Below are 25,487 nucleotides of genomic sequence, written 5' to 3' on the forward strand. Positions count from 1 at the left end.
AATTGCCTTTTTTCCTCAGCGAAAATCAGATGTTTGCTAACGTTACTGAATAGTAGTATTTTGCTTATCGATATACGCATTTAATTGACCTTGCATTGTTATTGTGTCCTGTTAAGCCAAATCAGCTGTTCATTAGCAAAACAAAGTTACTGTGGGCTGTCCAACCAAATCAGCTGTTCATAGGCAAAAAAAAAAATGACAAAAACAAATTAAATGCAAACTTAGACAAAGAAATTTGAGGGTGGCGTTCAATTAATTATTGAAGCTATTTGTATGCATGTAACTTCATAGTTATGCATGCTTATTGTATAAACCTAATTTAATTTAATTAATATTATCATTGAAAGGAACTTTTAAATTATTTTCTTATATTTATTTATATCTGCGTTCTTTATTTTATTGGCATTTATTAGCTTCCCCTTTTCCACCTTTCCAACATCTTAAAAAAAACGATGTCTTGTTGTGCTCTTAATTGACGAGCTGATTTTTTGCATTGTTAACAAACGAGAATAGGATTGAAACCTATTTCTAATACATCAACACGGAGTGTTACAATGTAGCGAGAAGTTTAAACCAAATTTGAAACGAAAAGTCGGAAAATAAATTTCGCTGTTCTTTTTTTTAAGAGTTTTTTTAATTGTGGTCTTTTCGTTTGCAGTTTAAATAAGTCGTCAAGATAAATCTATATTCTTATTATATATTTCTATAACTGATTAAATGATTTATTGAAAGGCAGTTGGATTAAGAATCAATTCGGCCAATCCAACCAGATCCACCCCAAAATTCAACAATATAAAAAAACAAGTGGGCGGTTACAGTCGAGCAAGCTCGACAGTAGGATACCCTGTGCCCAGGAACTCTGTACTGAATATATGGAACCAAACTATACCAAAATTGGTCAGAATGTACAAAACCAACTTAAATGAATATTCTAACAGATTGCTTAAGATATCTCAAAAAAATATGCAACTTTTTCATACTAAAAGTTAATTTTTGACCGATCGATCCTATGGCAGCTATATGATATATGGAACCGAATTAAACCAAAATTGGTGAGAATGTACAAAACCAAATGCACACTCTATCAGTTTAATAAGATATTTCAAAGAAAAAAATTTTTTCTTACTAAAAGTTGAATTTTGAGCGATCGATCCTACGACAGCTATATGATATACCGATTTGAACGAACTTTAGTCAGGATAGACAAAACCAAGTTAAAGGCATACTCTATCAGTTTGGTTAAAATATCTCAAAGAACAAAAAATTTGTTCATACTAAAAGTTGATTTTTGACCGATCGGTCCTTTAACAGCTATATGATATAGTAAGCCGATTTATACCAAATTTGGTCAGGATGTTTAATACCAGCCCAGATGCATATTCTATTAGTTTGGCTAGGATACCTCAACAAACAAAAATCTTTTTCATACTAAAACTTAATTTTCGATCTATCGTTCCTATGTCAGCTATATGATATAGTGGTCCGATCCAAAAATAAAAATAAACATGATCTGCGTATGGTATCCAGGAGCCTACACACCAAGTTTGAAGTCTCTAGCTCTTATGGTCTCTGAAATCGACGGGCTCAAACAGACGGATAGACAGATGGACATGGCTCAATCGACTCGACTGTTGATCCTGATCCAGAATATATACTCTTTGGGGTCTGCCAAGCCCCCTTCTTCCTGTTACATACATTTTGCCAAACACATTATACCCTTTCAGGGTAGAAAAATACGCCTATTTAAATTTGTTTATGTCTATTTTGTCAGCTTAAAATTAAATTACAAATTACTACAGCAAAATTAAATACGCAACTGAATCCGAAAAAAATGTAATGCAATTACGTTTTATTTAAGTGAGTGCTAAATTTTCAACTCAATGTTTCAAAAATTGTCATCTTCCATTGAGCCAAAAGAAACCTCATATAATACTCTAAAAATCAAATAAATTGGCTAGTTAAACATTTTTAATTCTAGCATTTCATAAGGTTTTGAAATCTGTGAGTTGTTTTTAAATTTAAACCGCGACTAAATTAAGTTTTGTTGCGACTGGTCGACGAAATGTTGCACCTGATTCACATGCTGATCCCCAGGAGGCAAAACGCAATTTTTTATAGCCTCCACGCAAACACACACAACACACCAAAAAAAAGTGACAGGGAGAAAGCAAGAGAGCGAAATAGAGAGTGAGCGAGAGAAAGAGAAAGCAACTGTTCAGAGTAGTCGCTTGTTTTGGCATTGGAGTATTTTATGTTAATTTTTATTGCTCGCTGGTTGCTGATTTTTATTATTCTTGTTGTTGTTTCTGTTTCTGTTTCCCATTTGAATTAATTTTATTTATTTTTGGGCTTCTTTTTTGCTCTCTTTATTTTATTTTATTTTTTTGCTTGTTTATTTACTTTTGCTTAATTTGACGTGGCGCTTGTTGTTGTTGTTGTTAAATTCGTTCACTTTAGTTTCGAAAAATCGTATTTTTTTCACCCACACCAACACACACACTTACGCATTTAGAGTCATTTCATGCACACAATTATAGACAATCCGCCTAAATACACGCAAAGCTTATTCGTTGTCCTCTTTATATATGTATATATTTTGCTTATTTCTAGTTGCAAGGATAAAGCCAGCAAAAGCGAACCGCGGAATCCTCTTTCGGCTTGTGGTTAGGAGTTGGGTTTATGCACACACATACACACATACACACACACACATATATTTCATTCAACTCGAGTTCCAATTGGCAGCACGCGTTGTATAATGCAGCAGAATATTCATCTTGTATAATGCGATTTGGAATTTGTTGGCGAATTTGCCAGAGCTTCTGAATCAATTTGCTTCCTCTTCTACTGTTTACATTTCAAATAGTTTTTTTTGCGTGTCGATTCTACCATCCGAATGTTGAGATTTCTTTTAATGATTGACGCTCGCAATGAAGCTGAGCTTGCACCATTCTAGAAGATCATCATATAGTCTAAATTTTGATAATATAGCTGAAGTAATGGCTGAACTATGGCTTTGAATTATTTCGAGAAAACACGTTTCAGCCAGTTGACAAACATTCAGATATGTTTATGTTGGGGACTCGAAAGAAATACATAAAACGAGAAAATAGATACTTTTTTTGTTTAAGTAAAAGGTATATATATATATATTTTAGCTTTTTATTAAAATATAGTATTCTAGTTTAGTGTGTGTTTCTAGTGTGATTTGTTTAGTCGTAAGAAAAATAATTAAATGGATTTCCTTACAATATTCTTGCAATAAATCATCAAAATAAGTAAATTATAATGAAGTGCAGATGTAACATTTATTTTCAAATATATATAAGAAAGCTATGGAAAAGTAGAGTGGCGAGGGAAGAGAGGAAAAGAATAAGAAACGAAAGAAAAGATGGAAAAGTTATGTTTGAAATTTCAGAACACATCAAATGTGGTGAGCACTAAAGATTTTCTAAGTGAGTTTAATCGGTTTAAAATTTATTTGATAAAAAAAATGTTCTAAAATCAAGATTTTGGTTTGAAAATTAAAAATTTTGGTCTAAGGAATGCGTCGAGAGCATAAAATTCTTAAAATTAAAATCAAAAAATTAAAAATATTGAAAATGAGTTTGAAATTAATAATTTTTTTTTTTTAATTTTGATTTATATACAATTTTTTCTGGTTTGGTAATTTTATAAATGTTATTTTACTTTGTTACGAGTGGGATTCTAACCGGCGCCTACACCACGGGTCCACCACTTGTTTTATATGAAAAAGTACATATTTATAGTTTCCTAACAATTTAAGATTTTTATTCTTGCATTAAGAACTTTGATTTTTAAAATTAATATTCCTATTATTAGTAATATGGTCGTAAAATGTTCTAATTTCAAAAACAAAATATTTAAGATGAATTTTATTGATTTTTTGTCCATCTTTTGTGCTTTTTTTCAGTGTACACAAATATGTCAAATATTTACATTTTTACCCAAAATAATTCAAGCAACATCAGTCCTCATACACAATTGTTTGTTTATAGCTAATATATTTATATCACTGATATTTGTACAAACTGGTTTTGTAGTTTCAATTCCTGTATAATATTTAAATATATGGTATCTAATAGCTTAACAATTATACATATCTTTGAACTCATTGTGAATCACTTAAAAGTATATGTAGACTAAGAAAATTTACCGAATGTAATCAATATAATCTGTGTTAAGGTTTTCCACTCTTTAATCACGATTGGAAGAGAAAGAGCTTGGGACTTAAGGGGGGACTTAAGGGGGGACTTGAGTGACATTCGTTGTTAACTTTGGAGAAGAGAAAGAAGAAGCAGCACCGTTGGCCTATTGCCTGCATAATTAAAGGAAATCCACGACTTCAACTGATTGGCTCGCGACTGTTGCAGCTGCTCTGCAAAGCTGAGCAGACGATGGGGTTAAGATGAGAGGTTCCTGAGGGGGACTTGGGAAGCCCATCAAAGGGGAACGGAGATGGCAAAGAGGGTTTTGCTGTACGCTCAGCTGTGTCATGCAATTGCACACAAAATCGAATCGAATCGAATCGAATCAAAGCGCAGCGAAACGCAACTAAATCGAGTTTCTTTTTAAGCATTAATAAAAATTCGCAACAAATGAAAAGGATGCCGCCACGCCCACCGCCCACCGTTGCCTGGCAGCATATGGTTAAGCAATATATTAAAATGTATGTATGTAAATGTATATTTGAACTTGTTGCGATTATCTGCATGATTTGAGGCAAACGAGTTTTTCCTTGTCGCCTTTTACGAAATCTCTGTCATTTCTACTTTTTCTCTTTGTTATGTGAGTGCTTTTTTGGTCTTTCTTTTTATTTTTTAATTTTTTTTTTGGGTCGCAGGGATTTGAATTCGGTTTTGCTTTGTGGCAAGCACCTCCTATTTTCCAAAACTGCTGTTGGCGGCTTCTTTTGATGTCTAGCGAAGGGCAGCAAAAAATGGGAAGGAGAAAAGGAGACAAGGAGAGAAATGCGCCCGCTGTGCAAGTATAATGCGAACAAGTGGATGAAAATGTTTGACACGGATAAAAGCAAAGTGCAGTCAGTTAGCCCAGGCATGAGAGTGTGTGAGAGTGTGTGTGTGTGTGTGTGTGTGTTGCCGTTCATGTTGTGTATGCCGTGCTGTGGACTGTCTTGTCGCTGCTTCCGTTTCCGCAGAGACAGCAGCTGTGTCAGCTGCTTGGCCTTTGGCGCAAAATTTGAAAATAATTTAAAATGACGTCATCATGGCATGTGGTATGTGGCATGACAGCCAGAAGGGCTCCACAGCCCCAGCTTTTAGCTACATTCTCGGCTTCAGTTCCAGCTTCAGCTTCACATTCAGCTTCACATTCAGCTTCAGTTTGAAATACAGCACGCTTGCCTTGCATAAATGTTATGTTTATATAACAATGCAGAGGGGCTCAGCACACCCTCTTACCCTATCACTCGCTCAGTCCATCACCCTAACACCCACTCAACCTCTGAGACCCGTCAAAGCCCGTTAGGCATCAGTTGAGACTTGGTGGCACGGCCTACGGTGCGTATGCTTGACCTTCAAATTGGCTTCAAGCGGCCGATCAATAAGTTCTTGTATTCCCTTCTTCATTTCATTTCATTTAAGCTTTTTTTTTTTAGTTTTTTGTTGCTGTTGTGCTTTTTTTTTGTGTGTGTTTCTACTGCTTGTCGAGTCGTAAAAAGAATTACGCAAAGGCCAAGTGTAAAAATGGGACGCAAAAAAAAAAAAAAATCAACTCTAAAAATGCTAAAAACGAGTGCGAGGAAGTTCAGCTGAGGTGTGTGCATGTTTGTGTGTGTGTTGTGTTTATTTCAAATTAAAATCACGCAGCACACGTGAAATACACACTCACCAACACTCACACACACACACACTCACACACACATTCCTGGGTCACGGCATATTAAAAACAAAACTCGCCGCAGTGCGTAACTTTCGGTCAGGACTTAAGCTACACTCACATACTCACTCACACACACACACACACTCCAGTCGTACTACTGCCAAAAATATGTGCCATATAGCGCCCAGTCAGCAGTTGAATAGAAAGAGACAAATGTTAATTTAATGGCCAAGCTCATAGAGATGGAGAGGGAGAGAGAGAGAGACAGAGGAAAGAACTAGGACAAGCAGTAAAGTAGTTTTAGAAAACACAACTTTAAAGCAAGTCAAATTGGTCTCAAAATATATGGCATTGCATGTGTCTTACTCAGATAGAAAGAGGGGAGAGAGAGACAGAGAGGACACTGCTAAGCCTAACAGAGATGGAAGCATAAACTTCTGCCAATTTGGCACACTAAGATATGGACAAATTTAAATGAAGAAATTGATCTACGAGGACAGCGCAATGCGGTTAAGAACTACAGTGGTGTCCATTAAAGCAAGTCTAATTAATGAAACGAGTCTGAGTTTGCTCTCAAGAGTGAGATAAGGAGTCAAAAAAAAAACAAATAGAGAAAGAGCTTATAGCTTATTATAGATGCAAATAGGAAAAGAGTAAGCTTCAACTTTATTTGAATCCAAGACTAGTTAAACTCTGTTTTTTATAGATCCTTGAACTGTACAATGAACTAAACTATTTAAATTATCTATGCCTCTTACCCCAACCGAACCATTCATTATTATCTTAATCTTAAATAATTTTATTATTTAAAAAAAAAATATATATATGAGAAAAATAAAGTAACAATATGTATTAAAGATTCAATTAAAAACCGTAAGCTAAATTAAATTGTTATTTTTAATTGCCTCTTAATTATTTTTTAAATGCAGAAAATATATTTTTATAAACAAATATATATTCATATGTTATAAATATAATTTTTTTGCATTAAAGCTTCGCTATTGTCTGGTATATTTATTAAAATTTTTTTTTTCTTATTCAGAGGTAGCTTATTTGAAATATCAAAATTCGGGCAGCTTTGCGTCAAACTAAACAGACTCGTTTTTGATAGTATGTATAATAGCACAATAAATAATAATATAGCAGTTGTCACCTTAGGCTATTTGAACAAATTGACAGTTGAGGTTATTAAAATTGACAAATATGTAGAAAAATTGAGCACAAACAGAAGAATTCTACTTTAAAATGTGATTCAGCTTATTTGTGCATGCTCGAAATATTTTTGCTGGGTTTGCAAAATAATTCAAATTGGTTTTGATACAATGTTATTCGTTTAGTGTGGATATTTTATGTTTGCCGTTGTCGTCGTAGTTTATTGAAGCTAAGCAAATATGAAAAGTTATTAAACTAAATAAAATACGAGCAGCATCAAGAATTTCATTTAGTTTTAAGTTTAAATAGGCAGAAATGATCAACATGGAAATAATCTTTATCATTTCTAAAAGTCGTTTGTGTTTATGTAGTAAAGGGAAAAGAGATGTCAGAAAAGCTCAATAAAACTATAAAATAGTTTGCTAAATTTTATTAATTCTTCTTATTTTGAAGTGTATACACTGAAAAAAAAGACCAACTTCTAAAATCAAGAACATTCATCTTAAAAATTTTTTTTTTTTTTAAATAAGAACAATTTAAGACCATATTATTAATAGTGAGCATATTAATCTAATTAAATTCAAAGTACTTTATATAAGAATGAAAGTCTTAAATTGTTGGGAAACTATAAATATGTACTATATAAAACAAATGGTGGACCCGTGGTTAAGAAACCGCTTCAGTTGAGAAGCAATATATAAAATAACATTTATAAGATTACCAAGACAGAATAAAATGTGTAAAAGTCAAAATTAACAATAAAAAATTATTAATAAATTAAAAAAATATTTTTAGTTTTTTTTTATTTTCATTTTAAGAACATATATTCTTAAAATAAGAACTTGGTCTTATTTGAAATGTTGTCAAAACCAAGATGTGTTTATGTTCTCAACGCATTTTTTAGACCAAAATTCTTAGTTTTCAGACCAAAACATTTTAGAACATTTTTTTTATCAGTGTACTCATAGTATTTAAGGTATATTTGCCACTTTAAAAATTTATTTCAACGCAATAAAAATAAATCGAAATAGAACTAAAATAGAAAAAAGAATAAAACGAAACACTAGGGAACTGTATTCAATTATTGAAATTTTCAAATATATGCACAATCACAAAAAACCACAAAAACAGAAAATCAATTTCGAATTTAAAACAGTTGGAACAATAAGCAAATACAAAAGTGAGGAGAAAGCGAGAATAACGTAAAGAGAAAATTCAAATTTTAATGGAGTTGCCATAGCATAGCGCTAAAATTGCAAGTGGCTTTGAGCCTATTTTCATGGGGCATTCATTAGCACCACACACACACACACACACACACACAAGCAGCACCACTCGACGACTGCTTTAACCAACCCCCCTTTTCCCTGCATCCAACCCCGCTATAGCCACTCCATCCCGCTGGCCACAAACAAAATATATAGAGAGCGAAAATGTGCGTGCGAATTGTTCGCAGTTCTTCAACTGCCCTCAACAGCCAATTGTTGTTGTTGTGGTTGCTGTTCTTCTTGTTGTTGTTGTATGGTTGGTTCTTTGGCTGCTTGCATGTTCAAAGTTCAATCAAAGTTAAGAAGCATTGCTTAAGCCAAGGCTAAGCAAGCGGCGTCGTCACGCCAGTATTTCAAGCTTCAAAAAAATGCCAAAAAAAAAATGAACAAATTTTTAAAAATTTTGAAAAACCCAAAAATCTAAAATATTTTTTTAAGCAATGATATCATATTTTGTTGTAGTTCTCATTTTTAGAATTTGCATTTGCATTTGCTTTGATTTGATAATTTGGGTCAACGCGTCGTATGCGTAATAAATTTCATATGATTTTCTGGCTTTTTTTTTTTGAAGTTGCAACCGTTTATGGCTTATGTAACCAAAAAATAAAGTGTTACAAGCAAATGGCAGCGACTTGAACGATGCCGATGCCAATTTGTATAGAGAATGGAATGGAAATTAACTTGGCTAAAATATTCATTAACTGCGCCTCCAGTTTCTGTGGCAATGGCAACTAACGGCGCCCCGGGGCAAGTTGGCGACTTGCCGTGCTGCTGCCATGTTGCAAGTTAGCTTGAGGCAAGCTGAGGCTGAGTAGGCCTGAGGCACAAGCGGAGCGAAGAGGAGAGGAGAGGAGAGGAGACGTTGCTGCCTAGTCAAATTATGCTGCACGTTGCCTCCGTTTGTCCCGTTGCCAGTGCATTAATTAAGGTAAACAAACAAACGAGCGAAATACAGAGAGGGAGACTGAAATAGAAATAGTGAAAGAGAGAGAGGGAAGAGGAGGGGAGGGAAAAGAGTGAGTGAAAGAGAGGTGAAGAAGGAGGTGGCAGGACGAATGTAACTGAGATTTAAACAGTGCAACATTTGCTTCATTATTTTGTTATTGTTTCTGTTGTTGTTGTTGTTCCCGTTTTTTTCTGTTGTTGTTCTTGTTGCTATAATTGTTGTTGTAGTCGGTAGCATGCAGCAGAGACTTGAGGATTTAAGTTTCAAGCAGCGAGCAGCTAAAGTTTCTTTCTCAGGTGTTTGGCGACGCTTTAAACACCTTTTGAAGTTGCAAGTTAACGTGACACGCACAGGCACTAACCACCATCACCACCTTCACCACCAACACCACCATCACCATCACCACCAAGCGATGAACAAACGGAGTGAAAAAAACATTAAAAAAATTATTATTATTAGTATTAAAAAAAAAATGAAGAAATTCACACGCGCGGGAAACGGAATGTTGCACGCATCTGCCGGGCCCCGAGGCGGCCGTACTTGCAACCGCCTCACTGACGGTCAGACTGACTGGCTGACTGGCTGACTGACCAGCTGATTGACTCACTGATTGACACACTGTTTGACCGACTGACTGACTGACTCACTGACTGACTGACTGATTGACTGACTGCTTGTCTGAATATTTGACTGTTTGACTGCTTGACTGACTGACGACGACGTAAACGACGACAGCCGCCGCCTGGGCCAAAACGCGCTACGTGAAACGCGGTACGTTGTGACGACGTGACTGCGACTGCGACGACTGAGCGCTGCAAATGAAAGCTGGCCCGAGCCGTAGACCGATTCCGCCGCAGTCCCGAGGCCGCAGTGCCGAATCCACAAATCGTAACAGACTCGACTCAGGCTTCGGCTCCTATCACAAAACAACAACAACACACAAACTACTGAATGCCGAGGCAAGCACGTGCGATTGCTGCAGTGCCTCGGCTCCAGTGCTGCTGCCGCCGCTGTTGTTGCTGTTGTTGCTGTTGCTGCTGTCGCCGCTGCTGCTGCACTCTGCGTGTTGCGTGCCCGGCAGGTGCTGCTGCTGCTGAGCAGCTCGACAGCAGCAGCAACAACAACAACAACAACAACAAACAACTGCCAAAAGCAAAGGCAAATAGTTTTAGTGCCACTTGGCACGAACATGTAAAAGAACACCGAAAAAGAAGGCAGCAACAACAACAAATATACATATATACGAAAATAAAAGCGGCAACTGAGACGGCGACTTGGACACTAAAAAGCGGGAAGCGGTAAGCGGTAAGCGGCAAACGGGAATCGGAATGGGACTCGGACTAGGACAACAACAACAACAAGAACAACGACAAGGACTCGAGCACGCCTTAAGCAAAAGACCAAAAATCCTAAACGGCGAACATATATACTAAATATTGGTAGCTAAGTATATATGCAAAACGAAGCGCTGACTGAGCATTGCCTGAGCATAAGAATGGGCAGCTGGTAAAGGGTAACGGGTAACGGGTAACCGGCAACGGGTAACGGGTAACGGCTAAAAACAGAGCTAAGCCCAAAGCTAAAGAGCCAGCTAGTGGAAAAGGGACAGGGACAGGGACAGGGGCAGACGTATGAGTTTGGGTAGGGGTAGGAGGATAAGGCTAAAAGCCATGAACATGGAACATTGGACTTACCAAAGACCGCGGTCGCGAATGAAACGAACTAGGCGAATAGGCAAACAGGCGTCATTCAGACCGGTCAGCGCTCAGTGAAGCGTGTGGCACGAACAACAACACTCATACACAGATACAGATACAGATAGAACGAGAGAGAGAGAGATAGAGAGAGCGATAGAGAGAGGGGGAGAGAGTTGGTCATATGTGGGGAGGCAAACAAATGCCGTTGGCTTTGAAGCGCCCAAAACGAAAGTAGGTGAAAAGTGTAAATGAAAAAAAAAAAAGAAAATAAAAGAAAAATAAAGCAATACACAACAAAGTGAAAATCGAATTGAAAGGCATTGGCTGTAAGCAATGTTGGTTAAAAGCAGAGCGACACAAAGAAAGAAAGAGAGAGAGAGAGAGAGAGAGACAAAGAGGGAGATAGAGGCAGATCGCCATAAAAGTAACTCTTAGACTTTGATTACAATCAATAATTATTGAAGCTTTTAAAAACTATAAATATAATTAATATACTTCAACCACAACTCTTTCGACATATCGCACACACTCTCTCTCTCTCTCTCTCTCGCGCTCTCGCTCGCTCGTGTGTGCTGCGGCGCTTTGTGTCACGTGTGCACTTGAGCGCGCCAACTATAAGCCACAAGCGCCGCAAACACCAACAACAACAGCCACAACAGCGACAACGAAAACAACATCCGAAGTGTGCCTACGCTGCGTATGTGTAATGCAATCATAAATAAGTAAACACACAATCCCTGGCACGCTTTGCACCCTGCGCTTATGTGTGTATGTGTGTGTGTGTTAAAGCTTTGAGCAAGAGCTTTGCCTCCAAAAGCAAGCTTACACTGCGAGCTTTGCAAGCAACCATCACACTGTTGGCTTTAAGCTGCCGCAGGACACAAACCGAAAGCTTTCGCTATGTTTAGCAGTCACAAAAGCTGCCAGCGAAAGCAACAAAAAAGCTCACCGCCAAAGCACAATTGAAAGCCGACTATGGCGCTTTAGAGCCGGCCACGAGGCGTATGTGTAATATTTATGTCAAGTCTAAGAGTTGTTCAAGAAAGCAGGAGGAAATTAGGGGTGCATGCATTGCACCCTAAAAAAAAAAAAACCCAAAAAAGAGCGATTTTAATGAATTCATAGATAAATATTAGTTAAGAGTCTCAAGTATATTTTTAAAATTTTAATACAAAATGTCAATACTACGACCCGTTTACCAACATTAGTTTTCTGAAAATCTAATATATTTACCAATACTATTGTAAATAAGCTTAATCCATCAATAATGTCATGAAAAATATCTATACATTTTGATATTTTGCCAAGTTTCAATTCCGTTGAAAAGGAAGTTCGAGGACTATAAAAATAAGAAAACGGATTCGCGCGATTTTTTTTTTAACTTTTTAACACAAATTAAATATTTTTTTATTTTTTTAATTGGTATATTTTATTATGACTTTCAACTATTTGTCGGCAATATGGGCAGAGCAATAGAGAATTATTTTCCTTTGCTTTCGCAGCTTACTTTTCGAAACAATTTTCGGAAATCTTAAAGTGGCTACAGGACATTAAAGACAAATCGCGTGGCAAATCGGAACATATATTGAATAAAAGATCGTCCACCATTTGGCTTAATTCGAATAGAGGATCATTACTCTTCACATCATCTTGAGCAGACTCGAAATCCGAATCGGAAGCTTCAAGTGAAGTATTCCATTTCAAGAAATTATATTTTTTGTTGATGTCACACTGTATCGATCTAAGATCTCGTCGAATATTAGTCCGATTTAAAAAAAATGTTTGCAACTCATGGGACATTCAAAAGTGTAATAACGTCCGCGGGTTAATTCACACTTGTCGCGGGCGTTATTGCAATTTAAAAAGTGAGATAATGCCCATGGGCGTTATTGCACTGGGCGTTATTGCATGCATCCGAAATTACAAAGTGTGGTATGCCGCCCACTTAATACCCTGGTTGATTATTGCCATAGCTTGAACAATTTATTCCAACAAAAACTTATTTTTGCGATTCCGATGATAATTGCATGTTAAATTTGTTTCGAATTTAAGAAACACTAAATATTAATGTCTGCATAAAATCAAACATATCATTTATCAGAATTAACAAATCTGAAAAATAGGATGTCAAGTCAAGAAGTTAAGTAATAGGACTACTTTGCTCAAAAGAGAATTTCTGATTACTTAATGGAGTTTATTACGACTCTTTTTTAATTCCGTAAATCATATTCGGATATAATAAACATTGTTTTGTCAAGATGCAGGAATACAATGCCCACCAATTTTCGACGTATAAAATATCCAGATACAAACTTGACTGTCAAATCTCATAACTTATTCAAATCTAATAAATTTCTAATATAAATTTGTATTTTCCTTCAATGATTTTTAGAAAGGTAAATGATTTCAATCAATTTATTTTGCAAACTCATGAAAATAATCAGAATTGAGTTGTTTTAAATATATGAAGGAATACATACTCCTAAACAGATAGATATATACTTAGTTAACCCATAGACTTACAGTTCTAATATATTTGATTGAGAATATATATTTGTTTTGCACTTACCTGCAATTAAAGAGGCAGCCACATTCGAGAGATGGTAATGGAAATAGAGAATAAATAGTTTTCGATTAGTAAATGTGTGGTTAAAGGGGGGATAAGATATAAGATATTGACAGATCATAGATACACGATGGCAATTACAATTGCAGTTGAGCATTAAGCAAAGGCAACGAGAAGCAATGTGCAAAGTGCTTATAAGCAATAAAAAGCCCAAAGCAAAGGCACAGATAAAGTTAAAGTTAAAGTTAAAGTTCAGGTTAAGGTAAGCGTTTGAGATAAATATACGAATCGAGAATCGAGAATCGAGAATTGCAATTGATTTTGTTAGACAACGAGTTGTATATATACACCCACACACACACACACACACCCACACCCACACCCACACATTTAGTTACGGTTAGGGGTTATCCGATTCACTGAGAGGGGGGTGGCGGAAGGGGGGTGGTGAAAGTGGTCAAGGGTCATAGACATGGTTTTAACTTACCCGCCAGCAACAAGTATCATCTGCATGTTGCACGCTTCTTTGTTGTGCCGTGTGTCGGATGTGCGAGTGTGTGTGTGTGTGAGTGTGTGCGTATATCCTTTTCTCCACTCACACACGCTTACACACAGCAATGCTGTCGCTCTTCATGTTGTTGTTGTTGTTGTTGTTGTTGCGAGTTGGCTTCTGGTCATCTCCTGGCCACATGGTCTGAGGCTGCAACTGCAACACTTGCAACTGCAACATGACGGCCAGCATACAATTTGCCAGGCAGCTTTTTAGCCCTTTTAACGAGTATTTTGCTTTATTGTCGAGTGGTTAGTCGTATTAGCGATGCTTCACTGTCACTGCCGCTGTCAACTTTCATTTGCTGCACAGCATTTGCTTACTTTAGTTTATCACTGCAACACACACACACACACACACACACACACACATACACACACATATAAATACACCCAAACACACATTAATCAAGAGTGAATGAAAAAGTGGGCAACAACAACAACAACAGCAATTGGCAACAATATCCTATCATTTTCCAACCAATCTGAAGTCTGTCATTTGAAGCACATAATAACAGTTTGCAATGCATCCGAGCCACAGATTCAATCACAAGTTGACAATATCTGTAATCAGTGGGAAATGCTCTCAATGCCAGATGAAAGCTGGAAACCAATGACACCAGCTGCAAATCTGATTGCAGACAAAACAACGAATACACTCATTTTGTTACTAATCAGAAAATATTTTAAAATCAGATAAATTGCAGAATAATTGAATTTATGTTAGTTGTTATACAGTAAGTTTGTATCTTGTTAATAGCTATATAGAATTAGTAAAGTTTAGCTGCAGATGCTATTTACTTATACGTGTAGAGCACACTTTAAATCCAAAAGATAATTGCTATAATCATATAAATGCTTTTCAGATTATACGAATTGTAAATCGATAAAATTCGAATTATTACAAATATTTTTTTTTTATCTAACATGAATTCAAAGATTTTTTCAAAGCTTGAGTAGAAATTTAGAATCAAATTTTAATCTACATAAGTATATAATCACGATCTAAACTTATGACTCATTTTATAATCGTTGATACAATACCTTAAAAGTTCAACACTTGCAAAATTCAAATGTATAATCAGTTAGTAAATTGAAAAAAAATTATTACTCTCCAATTAAACAGAATTAAGTTAAAGGCAAGGCTGCAAAACGGACTGAAACGGTTCGGTTCGGGCTTTTAAACAATCCGAACCGGATCATGAGCCAAAACTTTAATAATATATACTCCGTGAACCCGAACCTGAACCGAACCAATTTCTTAAATAAAAGGTTCGGTTCGAAAAAAAAAATATTAACATACTTTTTATTAGTGATGAAAAATACCGACAACTTGATTTTTGCGAAAGCGAATCTATCGAGTTGATAATATCGATTTCCATGAGAACATCAAAAACTCAGTGGAGCTTGTTCATCGTAGTTCATTTGCAGAACTAATTGATCTACAATCAAAACTTTTCTTGGAATTTAGTGATTATTGAGAATTGAAGTGAATTCAATCACTCGAAACAAAACAAGTTCACTTAAATTATATTATAACCTAAAAATCATAGAGTAATTAGTCATGTTTATAATAATAATTTAGACTTTTAGACAATTGAACTTTTATTAAATTAACTTCGTTAAAAAAAATTAAAAAAAAAAACTATATACAATAAAAATTTATTATTTGGAATAAAATTGAACCAAGGTTCGAACTAAACTTTGGGCTTAAAAAAGTTCAAATCAATCCAAAATCCGAAAAGGAACGAAAGAGCATGCCTTGTTTGATTAATTTAGAAAAATCTATTATCAGCTGGTGTCATTGCACATTACTTGTGTACGAAAAATGCCAAGTAAATCACAGTTTCCTTTTCAAAATGCCCACTGTAAGCAGTGTGTACACTGTCGGTCTGACGTTATGCCATATCTCATTGGGCAGTCAGCTGTTTAGTATCAAATGTTGTTTATTTAAAAGTATAGTATGTCTGCATGTGGTAAAAGTTTTGTGTTTGTTTCGCTCGCATTAAATGAAAGTTTTGCAAAACTTTTGGACTAAAACTATTTTCATGTACAAGTTGGCACACACTTGACAGTGCTACATATAAGTTACTTAACACTTGCAGTTACTTTTGCAATTCTAATTGAGCTTTGTATTTAGTTCTATGTCTTGTTGACAGTTGGCTTGCTAACAAGCTAAAAGAGGAAACAGAAATGTGCTTAATTCCGCTTAGTTGGTTGCATACTTTTCATAAGCACTGTCGCATTTGTTGTTGCTGCTGTTGTTGTTGTTGTTGTGGATAGTTTTTTGGTGATTTTTTGGTTGCTCACAATTACATTTTAGTTGCAGTTGCAGTTGCAGTTGTTGCTGTTGCTGATGTTGTTGTGGTTTGTCTTTGGCCACATGTTGCTGTTGTTGTACTGCTGTCGTTATAATAATTGTTGTTCTTGTTGTTGTTGTTGCTGTTGCTGCTGCTGTTATTATTGTTGTTGCACACTTTGTCTCTTTCGCACTTTGGCATTGCCTACTTATTCGGGCATTCCCAAAAACATTTTTAAATGCATTTTCCCTGGATCTTTTTTAGATTTTGTTTTGTTTTGCTAGTTTTTCATTTGCGCTTTTCTTTGATTTTGATTTTGCTTTGAATGTTAATTGGAATTTGAATTTGTATCTTATTTATTTCGACTCTTTTGTTTCGTTTCATATCGTCTCGTTTCGTTACATTTCGTTGCGTTCCACAAGGTCGACGGCATATTGCCATCTCTCTTGCACACGCGCACAGCTGTTTGCCACATCTGTCGCTCTCTGCCACCGTTGCTACCGTTACCACCGTTGCTGCTGCTGCTGCAAGCAGCTGTTGTTACTGAGAGAGAGAGAGAGAGAGAGAGAGAAGGCAACGCAGTCAGGCGGCGGGTGGACAGTGTGGCTGAGGGGGTTGCGGGTAAGGGGGTGTCGGCGAAAGGCCAATGTCTTTTAGTTTTCAGCTAAGCGACGGCGTTAACTGCAATTGAGTTGCGCTCGACTTGGCGCCACGCGGCCAACTGACAACGACGCCAACGGCAACGAAAGCTCACAAATTTTGTTGTCGTTTTTTTAGCTGCTGCTGCTGCTACTGTTGTTGTTGTTGTTGCTGTTGTCAATGTCGTTGTCACTGCTGTATTTTAATTAATTAATTAAGCACAATTTCGTTTATGCGACGGGGTCGCGCATATAATTACAAAACTAAATATTAAGTATACGCCACAAGGCGCCAACAATTCCCATGAGGCTGCAGAGAAGCCGCCACACAGAGACACACACACACACAGCCAGAGAGACAGACACACATATACACAGACAATAAAACAGTTAGTTGGTTGGCGTTAAATAAACGTAAATAAACGACGACAGTTGCGGCAAATGTGTCATTGTTATGGCCATTTGGGCAGTAAGCGGTGTGCGGTGTGTGGTGTGCGGCGCTTGGCTTAGGAGCTTGTAGGATAAGCATGCGCCAAGCGGACAGCAACACATACAAATGTACACACACACAAATACACCAAAAAAAATATACATATACATATAAATTGGGAAAAACGCGGTCTCGTCACTTTCTTTTTACTTCCTTCCGTTTTTTTTTTGACATTCAAAATATTTGTTTACATTTGCAAAAACCGGGCACAAGAAAAAAAAAGACGACGTAAACGCTGCGGTAAGATGCAACACACACACACTCACAGATCTGTACATGCATGTATGCATGTACATGTGCGAGTACATACAGCAGGCACTGTGAATAAAGGTGCTGCTATTGCAAGTGCTTTTCATTCATTTTATGTTTTGCTGCATTGTTAATCAGATTAAACGCAATATCAGCGAATTTAACATGCATTCCGCAGCAATTTGCAAGCAACACAATTTTGTAAAAATTAACACATCGAACAAATTTACATCAGCATTCGCGGCACACATTGCGTATACGTAACGTAAATGCCGCGCGCGCGTTGATGCCAAACGCAATGAAGTAAACAAGAACAACAACAACAACAATGAGAACAACAACATTAGCGAATGGGAAAACAACAACAGAAACTAGTACAACAATTCTATTTGTGGGCATGTTCCAATTCCCAAAACGTTTCAGCAGCTGAGACACGGCCAGCGGGCAATGGCCATCGGGCAAAGGGAACGTTTTGGCAATGAAACAATTTCTAGCGCCGGCTTTGGCAATGTAACACTGACACACTGACATACACTACACACACACAGGGACACAGGCACATAAACATTGAGTACACAGGAAAAAATAATAATCACATTCTAAAGTTCAAGTTTAAAATTCTTGATTTTCGCATGTATTTTTTTTTGAGTATGTATTCCAGATATTATTGTTAAAGACCGTATGAGGATAAAAATAAAAAATGTCCAATGAGCCTAAAATATTTGAGCTAGTTAAGAAAATATCTTACAGAGCCCTAAAAATCAAAATACTTATTTGCTGAGAAAATTTGTGCTTGAATCAAGCATTTTGTATTTGGTTTAAAAAAATTCGGTATAAGCGTACTTCTAATTTTATATTTTTCAGTGTAAGAGTGGAAGTGCAAGGGGGTGGAGGGAAGGATGGGGAGCAGACGGAGGTAATGTGGTGCGGCAGGAACTTTTGTTGTAAACATTTCAACTTGATTTGCATTTTAGTCAAATGTTTGTGGTTTGCAAATGCAATTAAGTGCACAGTGTGGTAAAGGCACACACACACACACACACACACACACACACACACACACATACGCACTTCTTTGTTTTGTCACGTTACGCGCAAGTCAAAGCAGACGAACAAAATTAACATTCGACACTCAAAACTTTAAACTTCACATCCAAAAAATATGTAGAAAAAATATATCAATTTTAAAGAAATTGATAAACGTGACGGCGAAAACAAGCGACAAACGGTGAGCGGTAAACGGTAAGCGGTAAACGGTAAACGATAAACGGTCAACGGACAATGCTGCGCAACAACAAATACGTTGCAAGTTTCACATTTTGCCAATACGTTTCCAGCCTCACTCAATGAGATGCGAAGTGAGAGTATTCTGTTCAGAGAGCAGGTCACACACACAAACACACACACACACACACCAAAAGAGAGTAAGAGAGTAAGAGAGCGAGAGCAAGAGCAAGAGCGTGTCTTTGACTTTGCATTTGCCTTTGGCATTGCTTTCGTTTCAATTTCAGTTGAGTTTGTGAGAGCGTATTGTGCACATGTGTGGGAACGAGATGGAATGCAGCATGCGGCAGTCGTTGCTCCCATTATTGTTGTTATTGTCTTGGCATAAGTTAATCACAGCGTTTTTATTTTTTTTAATTTTTTTGTCTATGCTATTTTTTGTTGTGCTTTTGTGACAAAGCGCGTAATGAGCCAACAATAAAATGAAGGACTTTGTATCGCTCTCGTTCTCGCTCTCGCTCTTCAACTCTCAGCTGGACCGCTTGGCGTCTTGTTGCTGTTGTTGTTGTTGTTGTTGTTATTGCTGCAGTTGTCTTTAAGTTTTTACCAACTCATTTATGTAATTTTCATTAAAATTAAAATGTTCGCTCGTTTCATGCGCGTCCGCGTGCTCCGTTTATGCAACTGGCGATGGCACAGAACAATTTTACCATTGCAGCGACACACACACACACACACACATAAATATATATATATATATATATATACATATATAAGCTCGCACACACACCTCGATGAGTTTCGGTGCTTTAGAAATTGAAATGGCAAGAACAAGAACTACAGCAAGTCAAAAACAAAAAAAAAATTGATTGCTAAACGCTGAAGGACTCACAAAACAATGCAATGAAAATGCAATGAAAATGAAAATGGCGAATGAAAATAACGTTTAACGTTTTCTTTGGCGCCATCAGCTGGTCCAACCCACCCAACCTCTCCACTCCCCTCCCCTCCCCACACCGCCACACACCTCCTCTAACCGGCTCACCCAAAAAAAAAAAAAAAAAATACCTATTGCCATCGCCTTCTGCTTCTTTCTCATTTCCTCATCGTCACTTGCACTTTAGCGCCAGCAATTTATGCTTGTAGTAATTTGCTCGAAAGTGTAAGGCTATAGAGTGCAAGCGAGACAGCCTGCGGAGAGGGACAGGGATGGGGACAGGGGAGGGACAGGAGCGGACTTGGGGACTGGGGACAGATTGGGGCGTAAAATTTGTTTCTCTTACTTTTACTATTACTTTTAATTTTATTGCTGTGACTTGGTTACACAATACTCTATAAACAGACCAAAATACACACACACACACACACACACACACACAGACATACACATACATGTGTAATTATAGACAGCTGCTCCACATTGCCAAGATATGTATTTGTATATTTATATGTATTCGTAATATATATGTTTGCATGTATGTACTTATGTAGGTACATGTATGTATATATATGCATTTCAGACCGTCTTGGGGCTTAGACAACAAACAACAAGCGACAGGGCAAACAAAACACGCAAAGTGTTCGCTCTAATGACGCTTAAGCTGCCAGTCAGTCAATCAGTCAGTCAGTCACTCAGTCAGTCACTCAGTCAGTCAGTTTAAACAACAACAACAATTGGCCATGTTGTGGCTGACTTTGATGAGTTTTGGCTAAATGAATGATTCGATTGTTTGTGGATTTGCGGTTGCCTATTTGTTTATCTTTTGTTCAGCCGATTATCGATAAACATATCGATATCGATCTGCCAGTCAGTCAATCAGTCAGTCAGTCACTCAGTCAGTCAGTTTAAACAACAACAACAATTGGCCATGTTGTGGCTGACTTTGATGAGTTTTGGCTAAATGAATGATTCGATTGTTTGTGGATTTGCGGTTGCTTATTTGTTTATCTTTTGTTCAGCTGATTATCGATAAACATATCGATAAATAATTGTTGAAATTTATTAATTACAGTTAATTCTGGATATGGGTTATTCTCTAATGTCGACTGCAACATTCGTACTCATTCAAAGTGAAATAAAAACATATGCCAAAACATTATATTATTGTGACAAGACGCAAAACTTATAGGTCTTGATTAGCACTATTATTGGTGCTAAGGTGGATTTTGGGCAATTGTTCGTTTTCAAAAAAATGTCAAAAAACCAAGGCATTCGCACGCGACGAACGAATGTGAACGATTATTTTGATGCAATTAATTTTAAAATGTTATGTATTGATATTTCTTAATAATATTTTTTGTTTGAATTACAAATATTCAGTAGTTTTTTTTTAAATTTAATTTGAATCACTGTCGCACGCGACATTTTGTTCAATCATGTTTTTTATGTTTTTTGTTTACTTCGTATGAATTACTTTTAAACTTTTTAAGTCACCAAGAAGCTGTATTACTAGAATGAAAGTGTTTTCTTTGCATTTTCATTAAATTGTTGGTCCTAAAAGAAAGATATCGTCAAAAAATCATTATAATAAAAAAAAATCGATTTTGGAAGTCAACTTTCCGCAAAACTGGCCAAAAAAAATGAAAAAAACTTAATTAATTCAAAGATGCAGTCGGCATGCTCAAACTAATGAACTAATTTAAGTGTAAAATGTTAAAACAAGTAACTTAAAAATGTTTTTGGAAGAAAATTTTACAAGATGTGAGTTTTTGATAAATTTTAAGTTTTTGGCTGCGATTGACATTTCTGGAAAATTGCCCGTATATAGTATTGCAAATAATTTGTACAAGGCCCGTTAACATATTTGTGTAGCTATTATACCCTCAGCCCATTAGAACTGGGCAAAAAAGGGTATACTGTGTGAGGCATAATGAATGTAAAAGGCAGAAGGGAGCGTGGCAGACCCCAAAAAATATATATTTACGTGATCAGGATCAACAGCAGAGTCGATTGAGCCATGTCCGTCTGCCCGTCCGTCTGTCCGTCCGTCTGTTTGACGAGTCGATCTTAGAGACCATAAGTGCTAGAAACTTCAAACTTGGTAAGAAGTTTGTTTTTTTTTCTTTGGATCTGACCTCTATATCATATCATACCATAGAGGCGCTCAGTCAAAATTCAAGTTTTAGTATGAAAAAAGTTTTTTGTTTTTTAAGATATCTTAACCAAACTGATAGAATATACATTTAAGTTGGCTTTATGCATTCTGACTGAAGTTTGTTCAAATCAGTCCAATGTATTATATAGCTGCCATAGAGACGCTAAGTCGAAAATCAACTTTTAATACAGAGTACCTGGGCACAGGGTATTCTACTGTCGAGCGTGTTTGACTGTAGCCGCACCTCACCGCGAGCGAAGCGAGCAGGGGGCGAAACCCCCTTGTTCTTTTTGTTAAGAACGTTAGTAATTGCACATATACTCATGGCCTATAAAAATTGTCTGTTTTTTAATTCAATTTTCTATTAACATATTATGGCTAGAGTGTTTGTTTTCTTTTATCTCATTGGTACAAAAACATAAAAGTAAAATTTAAAAAATTCCAATCCTTTCATAAGAGTTTTTAAATAAATTATATATTCTCATATTTACTTTATACTTATAGTCTTGAGGTATATCGACTGTTCGATAAAACCAGACTTAACTGTACGTAATTTATGATATTGCTATAATTTGCCAAAACAAACTGCCACATCGTTTATCTGTGTTTTTTTACTTATACACTATGCGTACCGATAACTCAATTAAGTGCATGTCAATTTAATTATTGGCCCAAGTGTCAGACGAGCACACTTAAGTGTTTTATTAATTATCAATGTCCAATTAATTCCGTATTGTAATTGATGCAATTTTCACATTCTAGGGAAAACAGAAGCTGCCAGCAACTGAGACAGAAGAGATGGAGGGAGGAGATAACAGTTACCCTTATTACATGCATTTGACGCAGTTCACTCAATTGATTGAATATCGAATGGACTTAACCATAACATGTACACTGGAGAAAAGGGGAACTATACATTTATAGATCACAGCTCAAATTATCAATCTTTTAATACTATTGGAGAATCAAATTTAATTACCCCAAACATTTTTATGTATTAATGAAAATACAGTGTGTGAAGTAATTGTTCTGACAATATAAAAAAAATGTATTATACTTTTTTTATTTTAAGACCCATGGTCAGCTACAATATAGTAAAATAAAAAACCAAGTTTTTTTTTTTTTTTTTCTTAAATACCACATTTGATTATGTTAAAATTTCATTACTACCTGTATTGTCATTCATATAATAAAGGTATTTTATTCAGGGACTGTAATTATTATAAGTTTTATGATACAAATTACAACATATTGAATATATGTAATTTTTACTGATTTATGTACGAAATAATGATTAATTTTGAGTTATATTAAACAACCAGTAATTATTTTGATTTTGTCATAGAAAATATGGGCAACATTTAAATACTATATTTCTAGTCAGTGAACAAAGACAAAGTTCTGAAATACATTTTTGAACAAAAAAAAAGCAACTTACAAAAATATTTTTCATAAAAAAAATCTCATTTTAAAATATTTTGTATTCGATATTGTCATTATATACCATTTATAATTTTATATATTAATATAATATATTATTATTTAATAAATTTTTACAAAAAGAAGTGACTTTGACGATGGTTTGAACCTCAAATCTCATAATACCAATATCTTAAAGAAGAATATTGGTATATTTCACGCTACTTTAAAGTTACTATATGTAAGTGAATTTTTTCAATTAAAAAAAAAAAACAAAACCAAATAATCATTATTTAACGTCCCTGGAAATAACTTTTGATTCCTATATCAACTATGGGATACAGTGATCCGATTCTAATGAAACTTCTTTAGAGCACGCAAAATACACATAACGCAATTTAAAACTGACAAAATTGTAGAAACTGTTTTTGACCTCTACTTAAAGTCTACAGATCAGATATTAATACGAATACCCTGTAGAAACATGTATATGATACGCATTAGAAATTCTAATTAGGTTGAGAAACCAAATATCAACCATTTAAGCCAACAAAATAATTGCAGAATCAGTGACATTTTGAAAAAGTTTCGAGGATTTTTTGGCAGTGTAGAAATGGCTTCAATGCTCTTGTTGTTGTTGTCATTGTGAAAGGAAAGCGGTCAATAAAGCAAATATTTTATTTTAGACTGGGTCAACCAGAAACACACACACACACACACACACACACACACACACACACACTCACACGTATGACGAGAAAGGACAATTTGATTTGCGTACCAATTGATTTTGCCCCATTTGCAACATTTTGCGCAAATGCTTGAACGCATTTTCCATATAAAATTTAGATTTTGAAGCAGAAGCTAAGCAAATGAGGGCGGCAAGTGGGCGTGGTCTGGTGCTGTGATATCCGTTGTCAAATTGAAGGAAATTTGCGAAATATTTAACTATGTATGTATGTAGTATTTGTTGCATGGTCAGAGGGATGGCATGGGTGGCATATACAGTAAATACGAGTATTTACATTTTGTGCAGGACATCCTCAGGGGCGTGGTAGATCCTTGGCAGCAACTACTGTTGCTCCTCCTGCAACTGCTGCTCCTGCTGCTCCTCCTGCAACTGCTGCTCCTGCTGCTCCTGCTGCGGCTGCTGCTCCTCTCGACGTTGGTCACAGTCACAGAAATGTTGCTGCCACTTGAACAAAAACAAAAACAAAACAAACCGCAGGCCCAACAACTTTGCGGGCGCTGCACGCGGTGGTCATGCTTTTTTTTTATTTCTCCTTCTTTTTTGTGTGCGAGGAAAAAACGGGAAAACGCAGGCCACAAAGAACGGCAAGAAGATAGAGGAAACTAACCGGAAAGAAAACGGGACACACCGGTAAATACACTGGAAAAAAAATTAGCAAGTGCTTTTAACTGGCGACGCTTCCGCTTTTATTTGTGCGCCGCGCCGCGCCGATTGCAACTGCAACTGCAACGGCAACTAGCAACCGCCAGCAACATCAGGCTCAAAAAGAAAAAAAGAAATAAAATCAGCCGACAACCAAAAATGTTTGCCTGACTGCCGAAAAAAGCAGCAACAACACAGAACTAAAACAACGACAACATACTGCAAATATTGCAAAAGGGCTGACAGCTGAAAGGCACACGCTCCACAGCAACAACAACAGCAACAGCAACAACAACAACATTGAGAGAATCATAAGGGACAGAAGCAGCTGCAACACTAACAACATTTTTGTCACCAGCAGCAGCAGCAGCAGCAGCAATGGCAACAACAGTCGCCTGTAAAAATGTCAACTTACAACAGCAAAAAATTAAAACAACAACAACAAGTGGAACAAACGACGCCAACAGCGACGCAGCTGCCGCTCAACTTTGGCCCCGACGCTCATCAATTGACGAAAGGCGTCGGCCTCAGCAGCAACAACAGCAACAGCAGCAACAGCAGTAACAACAGCAGCAACAACAGCAACAACAGCAATAACAACAGCAAAAACAGCTCAAGACATTATAAAACGCAGCGCTG

The 25,487-nt window shown here is 36.4% G+C and overlaps 1 protein-coding gene across 1 annotated transcript in view; it reads right to left on the minus strand.

The window, feature by feature from the left end:
• LOC117793753 (potassium voltage-gated channel protein Shaker) overlaps window positions 1-14,082 on the minus strand; it is a 76,772-nt gene extending 62,690 nt beyond the window's left edge. The window contains exon 1 of the mRNA XM_034634146.1: window positions 13,979-14,082. Coding sequence (XP_034490037.1) covers window positions 13,979-14,004 — 26 coding nt within the window. The 5' untranslated portion in view covers window positions 14,005-14,082. The remainder of the gene's footprint in view (window positions 1-13,978) is intronic.
• Window positions 14,083-25,487: the final 11,405 nt, after the last annotated feature.

The sequence above is a fragment of the Drosophila innubila genome, chromosome X, assembly GCF_004354385.1.
Source record: "Drosophila innubila isolate TH190305 chromosome X, UK_Dinn_1.0, whole genome shotgun sequence".
In the NCBI taxonomy this organism is placed as follows: domain Eukaryota; kingdom Metazoa; phylum Arthropoda; class Insecta; order Diptera; family Drosophilidae; genus Drosophila; species Drosophila innubila.